The sequence below is a fragment of the Dermacentor silvarum genome, chromosome 6 (assembly GCF_013339745.2).
Source record: "Dermacentor silvarum isolate Dsil-2018 chromosome 6, BIME_Dsil_1.4, whole genome shotgun sequence".
NCBI classification, from domain to species: Eukaryota; Metazoa; Arthropoda; class Arachnida; order Ixodida; family Ixodidae; genus Dermacentor; species Dermacentor silvarum.
In genome coordinates, this window is record NC_051159.1 from 115,840,896 (window position 1) to 115,856,171 (window position 15,276).

The window sequence follows — 15,276 nt, forward strand, 5'->3', positions numbered from 1 at the left end:
TGTGCTGTGTAGAACCTTTTACAAGCGGTGCAGGATACAGACAAAGCAGAATGAATGCAGGCCTACACCGTTGCCTGCCTCTTGTCTCGTGTTTGTATAATGCTGAATACAAGCTGTGGGGTCTCATACGCGCTCTTGGGACAAAGGAACGACAACACAGTAGTGCAAGCAAACAAAAAGGGCATGTATTGCACCTTTCATACACTAATGCATGCTAGCCGAATTACTACCCGAAGAACATTTACATGGGCGCGCGACAAATCAAGTAAGTCCGACTCACCGCGACCGGATAGCGAGCGAATATGTTCGCCACATGCTATGACACCATCGCCTAGTCGTGCACGTGTACGGTCACGCGAACGGTGGCGCGTTCGAACGGTCCGTGTTCGTCCATACTGGTGCCCTGCTCCGAGCCACGCGAGAAGGTCTCGCGAAGCGTGGACCGGCGCACACGCGGGACGTCCGCATCGCCCACCGATCCCAACCCGAAGAGGAAGCGCCTTCGACCATTTTCTCCCAAGTCACCCCGCCGTTCGGTGGCATTAGCATCGCGACAGTCGCGCCATCCCTCGCAATGCGCCGCAACCACCACGACCGCCGCCGGCGCTTAGTCACGCGGTGAAGCCGGATTACAGGAGACGCGCGAGAGTCGCGCATCCCCACAAAGCTAACTGTCCAAACTTGCTAAGTTGTGTGTTATCTATGTTGCCCCGTGCTTTCATTCACTGCCTTTGAATTGTGTGCACTGCATCATGCCAAGTTACGTTGTAGTGGTCATTTATGCCAGTAATGAAACGCACGCAGCAATGCTCTCGTTAATCTGCAGAAAGGCCTGCAGAGCTTCCTAGTCCTCCTGGCCGTGATTTGCATCCCGTGGATCCTCCTCGCCAAGCCCTTCTATCTGCGCCACAAGCACAAGCAGGCATTGAGGGCTGGAGGTGGCCATTCAAACGCTCTGGTAAGCTGTCAAGGGACCATTGAGGAGTGGAAGAAGGAACTTGTCCTTCAGCTGTAGCTGTTATGCGCTCTTCCTCCCCCGTGCTGTTCTGGCCAGTGTTAGCACAAATTTTGCTGAATGAAACACTGGAAAAATTGCGAGACTTTACTTAGCATTTGAGTTCAAGTCTCCGTCAAGTACTGACCAAGCACTCTTCCTCAGAAACGGGAAGACTTTCTTGATTCCATGCAAATAGTCAATCTAGCTTTTGATCATATCAATGTTTATGCCATCCCTCTTTAAACTTGCAAATATATAGTGAGAAGAAAAACATTAGGATGAAGGTAAGTGGATCAAAATGGCATGTTGTGTGAGTTGATGGTTAACATCGTAGAAATAAAATGTTTCTAAGGGAACAAAGACAATAGAATCGGACAACACGGCACCCATGTTGTCTGACTCCATTGTCCTTAGCTCTTTTCACGCTGTTTGATTTCCATGAAGGCGAGCGCCTTAATTAGAAACAAGTAGGTATATTTTGTCAGAATTGCTGATTTATGAACTTTTGCGATTTACTCTACTTAAACATAACGATAAATGTCAAAGTGAGAAGACATATTCTAGCCAGCTGTTGCGTGGCCATTAAGGCCGTTTAGAGGCTCCCTGAAGTTTCTTTAATTTAAATTTAGTTCCCATTTTGGTTAAACACCAACTGTGCCATGTTGAAGCTACAGTAAAACCTCGATAATTCGAAGGCCACTGGACCACGAAAATTCTTCGAATTAAGCGGATTTTCGAATTAACTGAAATGAAGAAAAAAAGAAAACAAGCAAGAACTTGCTGCAAGAAAAAGCAAAAGAAAAAAATCACCTTTATTTGTTCAAGAAAGATTACTTGAAGTAATCACTGATACGCGATTTCTTGGTGCGGTAGTTCACCGCCCCAAGTGCCATGTTCTCCACCTGGCTCAAAGCATGTAGCATATAAATATCACCCCCACTGCACTCAACAAAGCTGCGGATAATGTTCACGGAATCGTTAACCACCGCTGAAGTGGACACGGATGCCTGACTAAAAAAATTCGGACTTGTTGGATACTCTGGACTTCAAAAATGCAGCGTCAGGGTTCCCATTGAGCTAATGCATTTTCGCAACCGATTTTTTTTTGTTGGACGAATTGTGTTCCCAAAGTTTGATTTTCCGGACTAAATCGCTCGTTCCGATCCACGCTACCAGATCTTGGAGGCCGCCATGTTGGATTTTCCGCTAGCTTGGCTTCCAATGGCCCGCTCTATAGCCTCCAAGATTGGGAGGCGCACGCTATCAATCCATGATCGTCTCGGAGGCCATGCCCACTCTTCCTTGGCTGGCGAAATGCTCCAGAGGACGGCACTGTGTCATTTTTCCTTCTTTTTGCGGTCAGCAATATTATCATAATTTAATGTGGGATCTGTTTCTTTTTTAAAAAATTTTTTATAAAATTTCAGTTGCTATTTTGAACGTGGTGTGTACGCTGAGCAGGTGTGTCTCGGTGATCGGCGCCACCTCCTGAGCCTTCGTGAGAGTGAACTGGTGCAAAGATTGTTTATGCGATCTCCATGGCGAATTCCGTTGGCGAGTATCGCTAACGCGGTGACGCTCATGTCGACTGTACATGGAGATATCACTCTTGCACAAATCCAAGCAAGTCTGATCTCCTCCAAGCATAGTATGAGGCAGGGCATCATTCAAGTTTTTTAAGTTGCACTAAGCGGCTTAATAAATTTTATTGTTTTTGGCCGAACGAGTTTTTCGGACTATTTTTGGTCTCCACGAGGTCCGGAATATCGGCCGGCGGCTGTACGGAGCGCCCTAACCTAAGAGTCGCACGTTGCTGCCAGGCGGAAACTACGAATTATCCGGATAGAGCCGCGCAGGCCATTAAAATTATCTGGTGGAATTTGCCTTGAATATGACGGGACCGCTCAAATTCTTAGAATTACCCAAATTCAAATTATCGAGGTTTTACTGTACCTTTATTCTTTGCTAGCATGTTGTTACTGCAGGTTTTTCTTTCTCTCTCTCTCTTGTCACATGCTCCTGGACATTGAGCCGCGGCGGCCACATTCTGATGGGATCAAAATGCAGGAGTGCCTGTAAATTCAGGTGCACAAACAACAGAAATCAGTGAAAATTAATCCAGAGCCCTTCATTACAGCATTCTTTTAGCCTAATCTGCAGCCTTGGGACCTAAAACTTGTCAGTATGTTGCATTAAGGTTTCACACAACTGTTTAACTCGCGTCTTGGTCAGACACTGGCTCAAGACTTTTTGCCTGTTTTCGCGTAGGGCACTGCCACCAGCTCGGCCCATCATGGAATGAAGGACGCTGAAGACGGAGCGGCGGCCAATGCAATGCCCGAGCCGCCCAAAGCCGTGGGTGGTGGTGGCCACGGCGGTCATGGCGACGAGTCTGGCGAGTTCAACTTCGGCGACACCTTCATCAACCAGACGATTCACACCATTGAGTACTGCTTGGGCTCCGTGTCGCATACAGCTTCCTACCTCCGACTCTGGGCTCTGAGCCTGGCTCACGCACGTGAGTTTGACTTGTGGCATGAGTGACATGTTTGTGGGATCAAATATTGGCAGGCTATATGATTTGCCAAAGCCACAAAAACTCGTACATTGATGGTAAAACCAAATTATAGTCTAACCTTGTTATTTATACAAAGTTGCATTTGACAGGGAAGTACACGTGTTGCATCCAATACAGTCAACGTCAGATTTTTTTGGCTCACTAGGGGCTGCGAGAACGTCCAAAAAATCGGGCAGTCCCAAAAAATGAATGCATGCCTTTTGCAGCCCTTAAGGACTCAAATCACCACAGGCACGTCCGAAATAGCTCTAAAGGCCTACCAGCACACTTATTAGGCATATCGGTGCTCGTACTGTGATAGGAGACAGCAGGTGCACGCGTGTATAATTAAGGAATACATACCATGTCCCGAGACAATTGCCCCTTCTCACTCTTGATATGCTCTACAGCAATGTTTCGCATGTGCTTAGGCGAAGACTTTCGGGAACTGGCACTATACAACGCGTCGTGCTTTCCAAGCTTTGAAGCCATTGGCGAGGATTACAAAGGCTGAGTCGGCGCCATTGCTAGCAGTGGCGAATTGTTTCAATGGAAAACACTGCACAGAACTGCAAGAAGCTTGGTAGCGAATGTCGAAGTAGCTAGGCCTAGTGTTTGCCACGGGGGTGGCTACGGCTTGGCGCGTGAGAACACAGTGCATATGAACCCTTCAGTTATCTTGGGTCGGCTAGCCTTAGAACCTAGTGCAGGTTTCCACCAAGATAGGACACTTGCGGCCGCGCTCAGGTGCCACAGCTGCAGTAGAAGAGATGTGCACTAACCTGCACCCCCTCCCTCCTTTTCGCTCGCACATCTCCCCGCTCTCCCCCTTGCGAGTGCGAGAAGTCACTGACGCATCAAGCCACCATTCTTCTCGGCTCACCCTTGTAAGCTTTCACTCGCACTTGCAGTACATGGCGTGCATCCACGATGTTGTCTCACTTGGACTTTATACAGAACCGAGACTTTATACGAAACTCCAGGCAGAAATTTGCCTGGAGTGTCCATATAATTGCTATTGCAATAATAAAAAAAAATTAGCGTAGCTTGTCCTGGAGGCCAATGCTAAAGAGACAGCAGAGCTGATGGGCTCCTAGCTAGTCCTGGCTTTTGTGCTAGGCTAAGCACTACAAATTCATCCCCAGCATTTCCCAGAATTTATTGATTATTGATCGATTATCAATTACCTATCGATTGGCTATCGCAAAGTATTGGCCACGTATTTGGGCTAGACTAAGCACTACCAAATCATCCCCAGCCTTTTCCAGAATTTGATTATTGATAGATTATTGATTGGCTATTGCAAGGTATTGGCCATGTATTTTGGGCTAGGCTAAGCACTACCAAGTCATCCCCAGCATTTTCTGGAATTTATTGATTATTTATTGGCTATCGATTGGCTATTGCAAGGTATTGGCTACATATTTGGGCTAGGCTAAGCACTAACAAGTCATCCCTAACATGTTCTGGAATTTATTGATTATTGATCGATTATTGATTGGCTATCAATGACTAAGCTTAAGTAGTCCCAATTATGCTTAGCTAGACTTAGCCAGGCTCAGCTTCGTTAGTTCAGAGATACGTGCCATTGCGCTTGGACCCTTTCTGCACTACCGCCAGGATCGGCCCACATTTTTTGTCCGCGACGGACGGACTAACGGCAGGATTATACAGTTTCGCTGTTAAAAAAGCAGGCATTGCTTGCCAATGTATCGGGCTTTGATTACACTTGCAGCTACAACCTCCTCTAGTGGGTCTACTAGCCAGGTTAGGGAAAACTGAAACCGAAATCCACAGCAATGTCTTCTGTAGAACATGCTAACAGTTGCTTTACGTAATGTGCAGCATCTATTTTTAAGTATGCAGAGACATAAGGTGCTTGAAAAAGACTGCACTCTATTTGGAATGTCGGCACTGTTTCTTTGATCCCTGTTGGAATGGTCCATGTGGCTGCCAAGTAACATGCTTATGCCGTCGTACACATTTTGACTAAGGACGTAGCACGAAATGAATGCACAAAAATATTGATCGAGACTGCATAGAAAATTAGATCCAAGACTCATTCCATGTGGTTGCTGCACTAGCTACATTTGAGCAGACATGCAGTTCATTATTGGGTATATTTAAAATACATGCAGCTAATTGTCAAATGTGATTCTAACCAGTGGTGCAGCAAATAACTTGGCACCTTCACAATTTTCACTGCACATGGCTGGCTGCTGCCCCAGGTTTCTTTCAGCAGGGTGGACATAGTAGCTGCATGGCCCATAGTTGTTGTTCACAACTTCTCTGGTCGTGTTGTGCAGAGCTGTCGGAGGTGCTGTGGAACATGGTGCTGAAGAACGGCCTGATGCCCATCAGTGTGGTCGGCGGCTTTCTGATGTACTTCACATTTGCTGCCTGGGCATTCCTCACAGTGGCCGTGCTGCTGATCATGGAAGGGCTGTCGGCCTTTCTGCACGCCTTGCGTCTGCACTGGTACGTACACAGACTACTCATTTATAGCTACTTTAGCCAAGATGATACAGTGGAACCTCGTTGATACAATCTTCACGGGAACCAGATAATAAAATGTGTCATCCGAAAATCGTATCATCTAAAGCAAGCCCCAAAACATAAGACAACAGGCTTACTTGGTGACAAACTCGCTAGCAAAGCTTCCTGTGGCATCGAGTGGTACTGTTCCGCGTAACACGCATGTTATGCGGAGCTGCATCACACGACACGAAACGAAGCCAACACACTTTTATTGAACAACTTTAAAACAGCTTGTCAGTTTTTGCTGAACTTCCTTTTTTTTTTTTTTCAAAGTCCGTAAACAAGTTCTTTTGAAAGATAACAAGTTCCTTGACATAGCTACGGAGGTCACGGCACCACGAGGCCAAGAATTCCGAAAGAAAGGAAGACTGTAGAGCGTCGCACAACGAGCGATACGACTGGCAAAGGAGGGCAGGCGTTCCATTCAGCCACCTGACCGCATGAAGATCTCGCCTGAAAAGCCAACCAAAACAAACGTGAGCAGACGATACTACGAGCGCGAAAATAGCAGTTGGGCAGGTCCGCATGACACCAGTTTCCCGCACAACAGCCGGTCTCGAGGCGTGCTCGCCCCTTTCTTCTTTAAAGAGCGAGCACGTGCTTTCCGACCGGCCGTGCCCGCGCGTACATAAAGGGGGCAGCTCCCATTGGTCTGCTTCGCTCATGTCTTGTTTGCCGCAGGGGCGCGCGGCAATTTAAATCGGTCCAGGACCGATCCCTCCCACGGCACTAAAAACCTGCTGCGCGGCAGCTTTTGTGGCGCGCTTTTTGCCGCCGCCGCCGCCGCCGCGCAGCGCGCGTTTTTCCTCTAGTGTCACCGGCCCTTAACACGTTGTGCGTGGATGGTTGGAATGTAATTTAATTTAGTACACTTGAATATAAAGCTACGAGTTTCAGAAATACCAGTTTGCAGTCGTATCGTCCAATTTCAGGCGAAAACGTGATCATATCAACCGCATGAAAATACATTGCTCTTATGGGGCCAGAAAACAAAAAAAAAAACACGTATAATCTCAAAAAACGTATTGCGCAGAATCGTATGAACGAGGTTCTACTGTACTTTTGTTGCAGTTGGCCTTTACATGCAGAAGCCTGTGCGGTGATACAATCTCGACCGGGTGAGGTGGGTCGTCACCGCAAGAATTGGGAGACGGCAGTGAAGGCGGGCATCGTGATGATGAAAATAGAAGACTGTATTCACTTCATTGGTACATGCTTTTGACTTTATCCGAGTCTCGAGCGGTTCTGCCTAACACGGGGGCCAGGACAGCCTTAAATAACCACTCGCGGTCTTGTAGTAGCTGATGTCCCCCTTGTGGAAGTGAACTTGTGGAATCAGTGCCTTTGTCAGGTTGTCAAGTCGACGACCTTTCCCCTTCGTGCCTTCTCCCTTCGGTGCTCGCCTTTGCGTCCACTCAGAGCGAAAAAGGGGTGACGCTTTCTCAGAGATGAAGGCGATTATCTCGACATGGGAAAAGCGCGCGGCGAGGTTTCCCCACTTGAAGGAGCCGAGTTTCCAGAAGACGATAGCGCGCGGCGAGGTTTCCCACACTTGAGGGACCCGAGTTTCCAGGAAGACGATAGCGTGCGGCGAGGTTTCCGACACTTGAGGGACCCGAGTTTCCAGGAAGACGATAGCGTGCGGCGAGGTTTCCCCACACTTGAGGGACCCGAGTTTCCAGGAAGACGGTAACTGCGTCTCGTCATGGGAACGCGCGCGGCGATGTCTCCCACACTTGAGGGATCCGAGTTTCCAAGATGATGATAACCGCCTCCCGTCATGGGAAAGCGCGCGGCGATGTATCCCACACAGTTGAGCTGTCGAATTCCTTGCTGATTATAACACCGGTGAATGTATCTGCTAGGACTTTCTGTGCTCATGCATTTGGACAGAAAAATGCTGGTTTATGGTTCACAAGAAGCGTTGCAAGTTTGCTTTATTGCCAAGCATATTTCTTTATTATTGCAACTTGGTAAGCACAGCTGCATTGCATGCGCACACATTGAAGCAGATGCCTCAGTTGCAGCCATATTTTGTGATGATCCATTTAATATATCATTAATTCTGGCTTCCATGATTAGCTCACTTTTAGAAAACATAGTTCCGAAGATATTCTTGCTTGGATGTTTCCGGCCGTGAGTAGGCAGAAGTGTTGCAGTGCTTTTAAACAAAAGCAGTACCCAGACCTGATGCAATGTTTGATGCTTTATGTAAAATGAGCGATCATGCTTTTGAATGTGGATAGCATGTGTTGGGGAATGTTGCACAGGATGACGAATTTGCAACATGGCATCATTGTTCTCTGCTGGTTAACTACCCTCTTTGCTGAATACAATTGCAAAGCCCTTCCAAATGCTACGAACTAGTGGGTCCAAAGTTTGCATGTGCTCAATGTAATGGACAACTTTATCGGTTATGCATACATGTCATCTTTTGGATTTAGCATTGGTGGTATTACAGTCGACTCCCATTAATACGAAGTTCACGGGAACTGCAAGAAAGTTCCAATTAAACGAACTTCCAATTAAAAGAAAAGCACAAAAAACGGCACCTTTATTGATTTCAAAGCAGAAAGTCTTTTATGAAAAATAGTCTGTCATCTTCGTCTGCTTCTGCTTGCCGAATCTAGCTGCGGCAAGCATGTTTTGCAAGGAGTAGACGTGTCCAAGTGCTTCTTCGGCGTTAATTTCTCCAACAAAACATCGCTGCGCGAGAGCAAGACCCGCAGCTACATCAGCAGCCCTCGGTTGTGGCTCATTTTCGATGTCGCCGTCAGCGTCAGCGTCGCTTTCATGAATGCATTCATGGGGCCGAACGATCTGCGCAATTTTGCTGTCCGTCAGTGGACTGCGTGTTTCCACAGTGCTGTCCATGGCGATGTACTGTTCAAAACGAATGTCACCGAGAGCGGCGCCAAAAGCTACCGTTGTCGAGCTCACTTACTTGCACTTCCCCCGGCGGACAAGAACAATCCCCTGAAGTTTCCACGAAACCACAAGCCCGGAAGCAGTTGGTGATAGTCTCATCTTTCACGCGGCCCCAAGCTCGCGCTAGCATGTGGATGGCACTAAGTACACTTACTTCGTATTTCGAGGAGTTGTCCATACACAAAATCATGCGCTCGACGAGGTGCTGCCTGTACAGGACCTTTACATTTTTTATTATGCCTTGGTCCATCGGCTGCAACACCAATGTCGTGTTTGCAGGCAAGTATGCAAGATGGATAGCATTCAAGGTTGGCACATTCATGTGGGCACTGCATTGGTCCACAAGGAACAACACCTTGCAGTTCCACGACGTGAACTTGCGGTCAAGTTTGGTGATCCACTCTCGGAAAATGTCGCACGCCGTCCACGCCCTCCTGTTTGAGGCGTAGTCCACAGGAAGCATCTTTACGCCTTTAAAACACCTAGGCTTTGCGGCCTTCCCGATCACAAGAGGCGACATCGTTCGGTGCCAGTCATGTTTGCCGCGTTCAGAACCGACACCCTTTCTTTACTTCATTTGCCTCCAGCACAGTCGTCATCCTTGAATGTCAGGGTCTTGTCTGGTAGCAGCCGGTAAAAAAGCACAGTCTCGTCTGCGTTAAAGATGTCAACCGGCTGATACTTGCTGAGGTACTCGCGCAGCTTTTCAGCTTTCCACGTCGCACAAGTTTCCGGGTTGACAGACCCCTTTTCTCCACACACGCTCTTGAAAATCGGGTCATGCCAATGTTTTAAGCGCGTCAGCCATCCATCTGACGAAGCGAAATCGTTGATATCCAACATTGGCTGCAAGCGATCAGGCTTTCGCCGCGACGACCTCACCACTGAGGGGAAGTTTGTTATTTCGAGCTTCTTTGATCCAAATCAGCAATGCATTTTCCAACTCGGGGTAGGCGCCGGTGCGCCTTCGCTTCCGTGACATTTTGAACTTGTCATTCTCAAAAGCATCCAATATTGAATGCTTATTTTTGATGAAGTTCAAGAGCGTGTTAGGCTTAATGCCGCACTTGCGCGCGATGTCTTGCTTGGCGGTGCCTCCTTTGTCAACTACTTTCAAGACTTCGATTTTTGTTGCCAGGTCAAGTGTTCAGTAAGAAGTTAGAACTGCGAGTTGCCATTATCAATCGTTGTCACTATGACACTCAAAAATCGGAAGCGTGGAGAAACACGCGGAATTAACCCAATGCGCGGCTGTTGCACTCGATGAAAAACAAGAGACTGGACGAAGCCTACGAAACGCCGGCGTTGACTAAACAATCTTGCTGTTTTAAGAGGTGTGGCGTTGCAGACAGCGGTGATGGCGATAACAGTGCGCTGCAGGCAGCTGCGATGGCGACGACACCAGCGCGGTCAGGTAGCTGTTTTGGCACGTGAAAAATTGCGCACTTATTGAAAAATTACGGTAGCCGCGAGGTTCTCGATTAAAAAATAACTTATAATTAACCAATATTATGAGATTTTAACTTCGAATTATCGAGAAATTTTTTCCATAGAGCTGCATACAAAACTGACGGGACCACTCCATTACTTCTAATTTACCGAAAATTCCAATTAAGCGACTTCGAATTATCAGGAGTCGACTGTATATGGGTGCCTGTTTCCGGTTTAACTACTATTGGTCATCCGGGCTTTGGTTGGCTTGCATAGCTAATGTTACAAAGCCACACCCAAACGCCCACTTGAATCCTAATCTGGCCGTACTTTAGCAAAAAATCAATGGTAATAGCAGTGTTTACTTGGTCTCATCTCCTTTCCAGAAAGAAGTATTAGTAAAGTTTGATCTTTTTTGATGCTGTTGAGCATAGGAGAAGCAGCCAATGCTGCTGCAGAAATTCTTCCATTCCTGTCTGAATGATTGTGCCTTGACATTTGGTGTGTAGTTAAGCTAACTTTCTTTTAATAATGTAGCTTAAAGTATTTAAATAATTAGACATGCCCGAAAGGTTAAAAGAATGAGCTAAGTAGCCTGTGCCACCATCCCATTTCAATGGCGATGCCCATATCAAATAGAAAGCTTTACTGATAGCCTCGCAACTGCGCATGTCTCACCTAAATGGCCAAAATGCTGTAGAACTAAAACTGTCCAATGTCATTTTTTTTTTTTTTTTCAGGGTTGAGTTCCAGAGCAAGTTCTATAAGGGAGAAGGGCACATGTTTGTGCCATTTGCATTTGACACCATCTTGGAGACGTCTGGCGCTGAAGACTAGACGTTGTATCAAGAATATGCTAGTCTGATGTTGTCAGGAAAAGAAATATACCATTAGAATAGCTTGCGCAGTTGCACTGCTGTCATTTTGTGGTAATTTGCTGTTCCTCTGTTAACATATGCAATCTTCTATGTAGCGTTAGATCAATATTCGGTGTCAATCACTTTTTGTTGACGTGTGGTATCAAATAAATTATAATCTGGAGCGGTGTGAAGAATTGGCCTTTGCAAGCATTACCTGCAGACTTTGGCAAAAGCATTCAGCGGGGGGGGCAGTTGTACACTTCTGTTGCCACGGTACAAAAGGCACCAGAATTATGCTCTGAACACTTAGCTTGTTTAAGAATGCAGTGCCCTGCTGTTGACAACTGCTTTGCTGTGCTCTGCCTCATTGAGAAAGATAAAAATAGATTAGATTCTGCAGAAATATGCTTGATAGTTTGACAAGAGGTTGGTGTGTTGAAAGTTGTGAAATATGCTGGGGATAGCTTGTTTGTTTAAAAGGAGGCGTGTGAATTGTGGGATTCTGTATTTCACTAGTAATTTCTGCAGGCTTTATTGTTGGACTTTCATGTCCAGCATACTTCTAGCATGCATCTAGCTACTTGAAATATATGCCTGACGTCAAAGCATTGTCAAAAGAATGAAAAAAAAGAACTCGCTACATGAACACACACTAACACCTAGGGCCAACATCCAGTCGTCTACTTTCCAATTTGTTTTACTCAATATCTTTACATATTAAACTTGCAGCGCAGGTCCAATTGAAAGTGTTTTGTGATGTATGGAGACACATTTAAAATATTTTCATCACTGCTTTTGCTTCTGATGCACTATCTTGGTGTGCACAAGGGTGCACACAGTACCTGGAGGGGATAATTCCCCATTGAACTCGCATGTACTGCGTTGGTGTATATTATGCTATTAACACGCTTTTTGCTGGAAATATTACTAATATAAATTAGCAGTATAAAGCCTGATGATTTACATAGCAAGTCGTACGGCAAAGCCTGTCCTGCAGTTGAGCTTGGATCCTTGCACTTGACAAGTTGCATTTAAACTGGCTGTAATTAAGGGCTTTAGTTCTACAGATACCTGCCAACTCTCCTGAATTTGTTACGTTTACGAATTTGTTCTCATTCTGTGATTTTACAAATGTTCAAGTTTACGAAAAACAAACCGTGTGCAAAAAAGTTTTTCCATCATTCTCCTACCATGCCGTTTGAAGCTTTCCCGATTGTAAAAGGATGCCAGAGGGACACCCCCTTCACACTTCCGGTGATGTGTCCGTGGGACTTTATACGAGTTGGCAGGTACTATTTATTTAGCGATACCTCAAATGCCCATAGTGCGGGGTATTACGGGAGGGGCGTGTTTTTACATTTGTGCGAGGTCTTCGATGCATGACTTGAAGTGGCCAGGATTGAAGTGGTGCACAGCATAGGTGGGCAGATGATTCCATTCGTTTGCTGTTCGAATGAAAAACGAGTTGAGATGCACAGTAGTGTGTGCAGACTGTGAGTACACAGCTTTAGAATGACTGTTGCAGAGCGAAAGGCAATGAGCAGGTATGATAATAGAGCAAGCAAGAGACCAGTGATAAAACTTGTGGTAGAGGGGCAGGCGCGCTATTTTTCTGCGTGACTCAAGACGGGTAAGATTAGCTCTGTTTTAGTTAAGAGACCTAGAAGAGCGAGTAATCTGAGAAAATAAATCTAATAGCGTGGTTTTGGATTAATTCAAGAGCTTTTTGTAGGTTAACCTGATGCGGGTCCCAAACTGTACATGCGTATTCCAGCTTCGGACAAGCAAACATTTGGTACATGAGCAGTTTTATATGGGACGCGGTAAACTTAAGGTCACGCCGGACATAGCCAAGGACACTGCTAGCTTCGTTTGTTAGACTTGTGATACGACCAGCTGAGATCACGAGTCGCTGTGACACCCAGGACTTGCATGATGACACTAAAGATAACTCTGAACCAAAAACGACTATGTGCTTGACAAAGAAAGACTTACACTGACCAAATAAAACTCTAAAAGCAAGACTTCCAAATCGAAGCCTTGTTCACGATGGGTTAACAATAGTTCACAAATTTTTCACAATGGGTTCAGCCGAAACGTCTTGCATTTGAAGTTTTATTTGGTCAGTGTAAGTCTTTCTTCATGTTCCATCCTGACCAGACAGGCTTCCGTTGAACTCTCGATTACGCCTATGTGCTTGGTAGGAAGCTCGGTGGTGGAAGATCTCTGAAGTTTTCCTGACATTTAAAGACATTAACAAAGTTCGACACCAGTTTTTCAACCATTAGTAAATCATTTTGAAGGGCAATGCTATCGTGGAAGCTATTAATAGGCTGGTCAAGGACAATCGTGTGCGAAAAGGCAAATAGAGGAGATGTTAGTCTGTAGGTCATTGATAAAGATGAGAAAAAAGTTGTCGCAGTTTCACCTGAAAGGCGAAGCATCAATTGCGATAGCAAATTTGTAGAGAGCTATACGGAGTAATGATAGTAGCTTTATCAGCTGTATAAACTTGGACATGCAGCAGCACCGGCAACACGCACAACTGTTGTCGACGCCGTCGGCGTTTTGCCCGCGTTCTCACAAAATGCGTGCGGCGTTGGTGACTGTTGCCGGAGCTTCTGATATAAATAGGCACTTGGTGCTGCAGCTAAACGTCGCTTCTCTTCCCTCCCCCCCCCCCCCCCCCCACGGCTTTTCGTGCGTCCGAAGAAGGCGCGTTTGCTCTACATATATGGTGATTGTAAAGGAGGAAAGAGACGCCTACTTCTGCAGCCCTTAACGCACGGCGCAGAACGCGCGTTTGTTCTCCGCCGTGGGTTCACTCCCCGTGAAAGCGCGCGTCCCTCGCGCCCTTTCACTCGCACATACAGCGTTCGGCGGCGCGCGGCGACGATTTCATCTCCATTGACGTCATACGGAACCTCACGGCGACGGCGACGGCAGAAATCTGCTTTGGAGTGTCCATATAATTGCTATCGCAATAAAAGGTATGTGCATAGATTTTGTGTCTGGGATTAACTAGTGCACTATGTCCAGTAGACAACAGCAGACAACAGAAAGGAGTCGGGCAACATAACCTATTGCACATGTGCCCCCAAGTCAAGCCACGACCACTCTTTGTCGTCTGTTGCAAAGTAGCACGTTCAATGGAATGTACCTGCATGGCACGGTAGGCAACAAAAACGAGTCTAGTTTCTGCAGCACTACAAAAGTTGACAGTGCAGGCAGGAAGAGTGAGCAGACACGAACTGGACATGCCAACACCCTGGTGTGCTGTTCACAGCACTGAACGCTAATAAGTACAAAACTTTGGGATAATTGCTCGAAAGTATTCACCTTGCTTTTTGGATAAGTAATGCCCGTGGACTGAATGATATTTACTTGAAAAAATAAGGTTGTGGAAACTTATGCCAATATTTCGCACAAGCTCATTCACACACATCACACAATGTGTATAGGAGTCTTCTACTCTACTTTGCCTTCATTGAAGCTGATGTTTCTAGCTTGTCTATAAGCCATTTCGTTCAAAAGTGGCAACACACTTGTCTTCCACCAGTGATGGCTAAGCAAATGACTGACTCCACCAAGCATAGTTTCATACAATGATTATTAAAGGAAATCATAATTGATGTGCAAAATGACAAAGACAAGCAATGAAATGACGACACACTTAAACAGACGTATTTCAGCAGCGGAGCATGTGCCGAAATATAGTTCCATGCTGTGTAACATTGTTTAGAGAATTGAGAAAATATGGTGAGTGTTGGGATACTGTCCAGGTTTAGAGATGACAAGATGGCAGCATGGATCAGGAGCACGAATTTAGGTATCCAATATTTTAGTTGAGATTTAACAAGAGGAAGAAGTAGAGTTAGCTAGGTCATACAATAGCATAGAACCTGCAATATGGGACCGGTAGTCTATTAGAATAGCAGAATGGGTGACCAGGAAAGGCAAACGCA

At 46.1% G+C, this 15,276-nt stretch overlaps 1 protein-coding gene and 1 long non-coding RNA gene across 5 annotated transcripts in view; both read left to right on the plus strand.

Moving 5' to 3' along the window:
* LOC119455882 (V-type proton ATPase 116 kDa subunit a 1) overlaps window positions 1–11,492 on the plus strand; it is a 48,414-nt gene extending 36,922 nt beyond the window's left edge. For all 4 annotated transcript variants that reach the window (XM_049669398.1, XM_037717397.2, XM_037717399.2 and 1 more), the window contains 4 exons: window positions 827–958; window positions 3,266–3,515; window positions 5,861–6,032; window positions 11,192–11,492. In XM_049669398.1, the coding sequence (XP_049525355.1) occupies window positions 827–958; window positions 3,266–3,515; window positions 5,861–6,032; window positions 11,192–11,288 (651 nt within the window). In that variant the 3' untranslated portion in view covers window positions 11,289–11,492. The remainder of the gene's footprint in view (window positions 1–826; window positions 959–3,265; window positions 3,516–5,860; window positions 6,033–11,191) is intronic.
* Window positions 11,493–12,610: 1,118 nt separating this feature from the next.
* Window positions 12,611–14,722, plus strand: LOC125946391 (uncharacterized). The gene is made up of 2 exons (XR_007467548.1): window positions 12,611–13,723; window positions 14,302–14,722. It is a non-coding gene; the product is annotated as an uncharacterized LOC125946391 (long non-coding RNA).
* The last annotated feature ends 554 nt before the right edge of the window (window positions 14,723–15,276 follow it).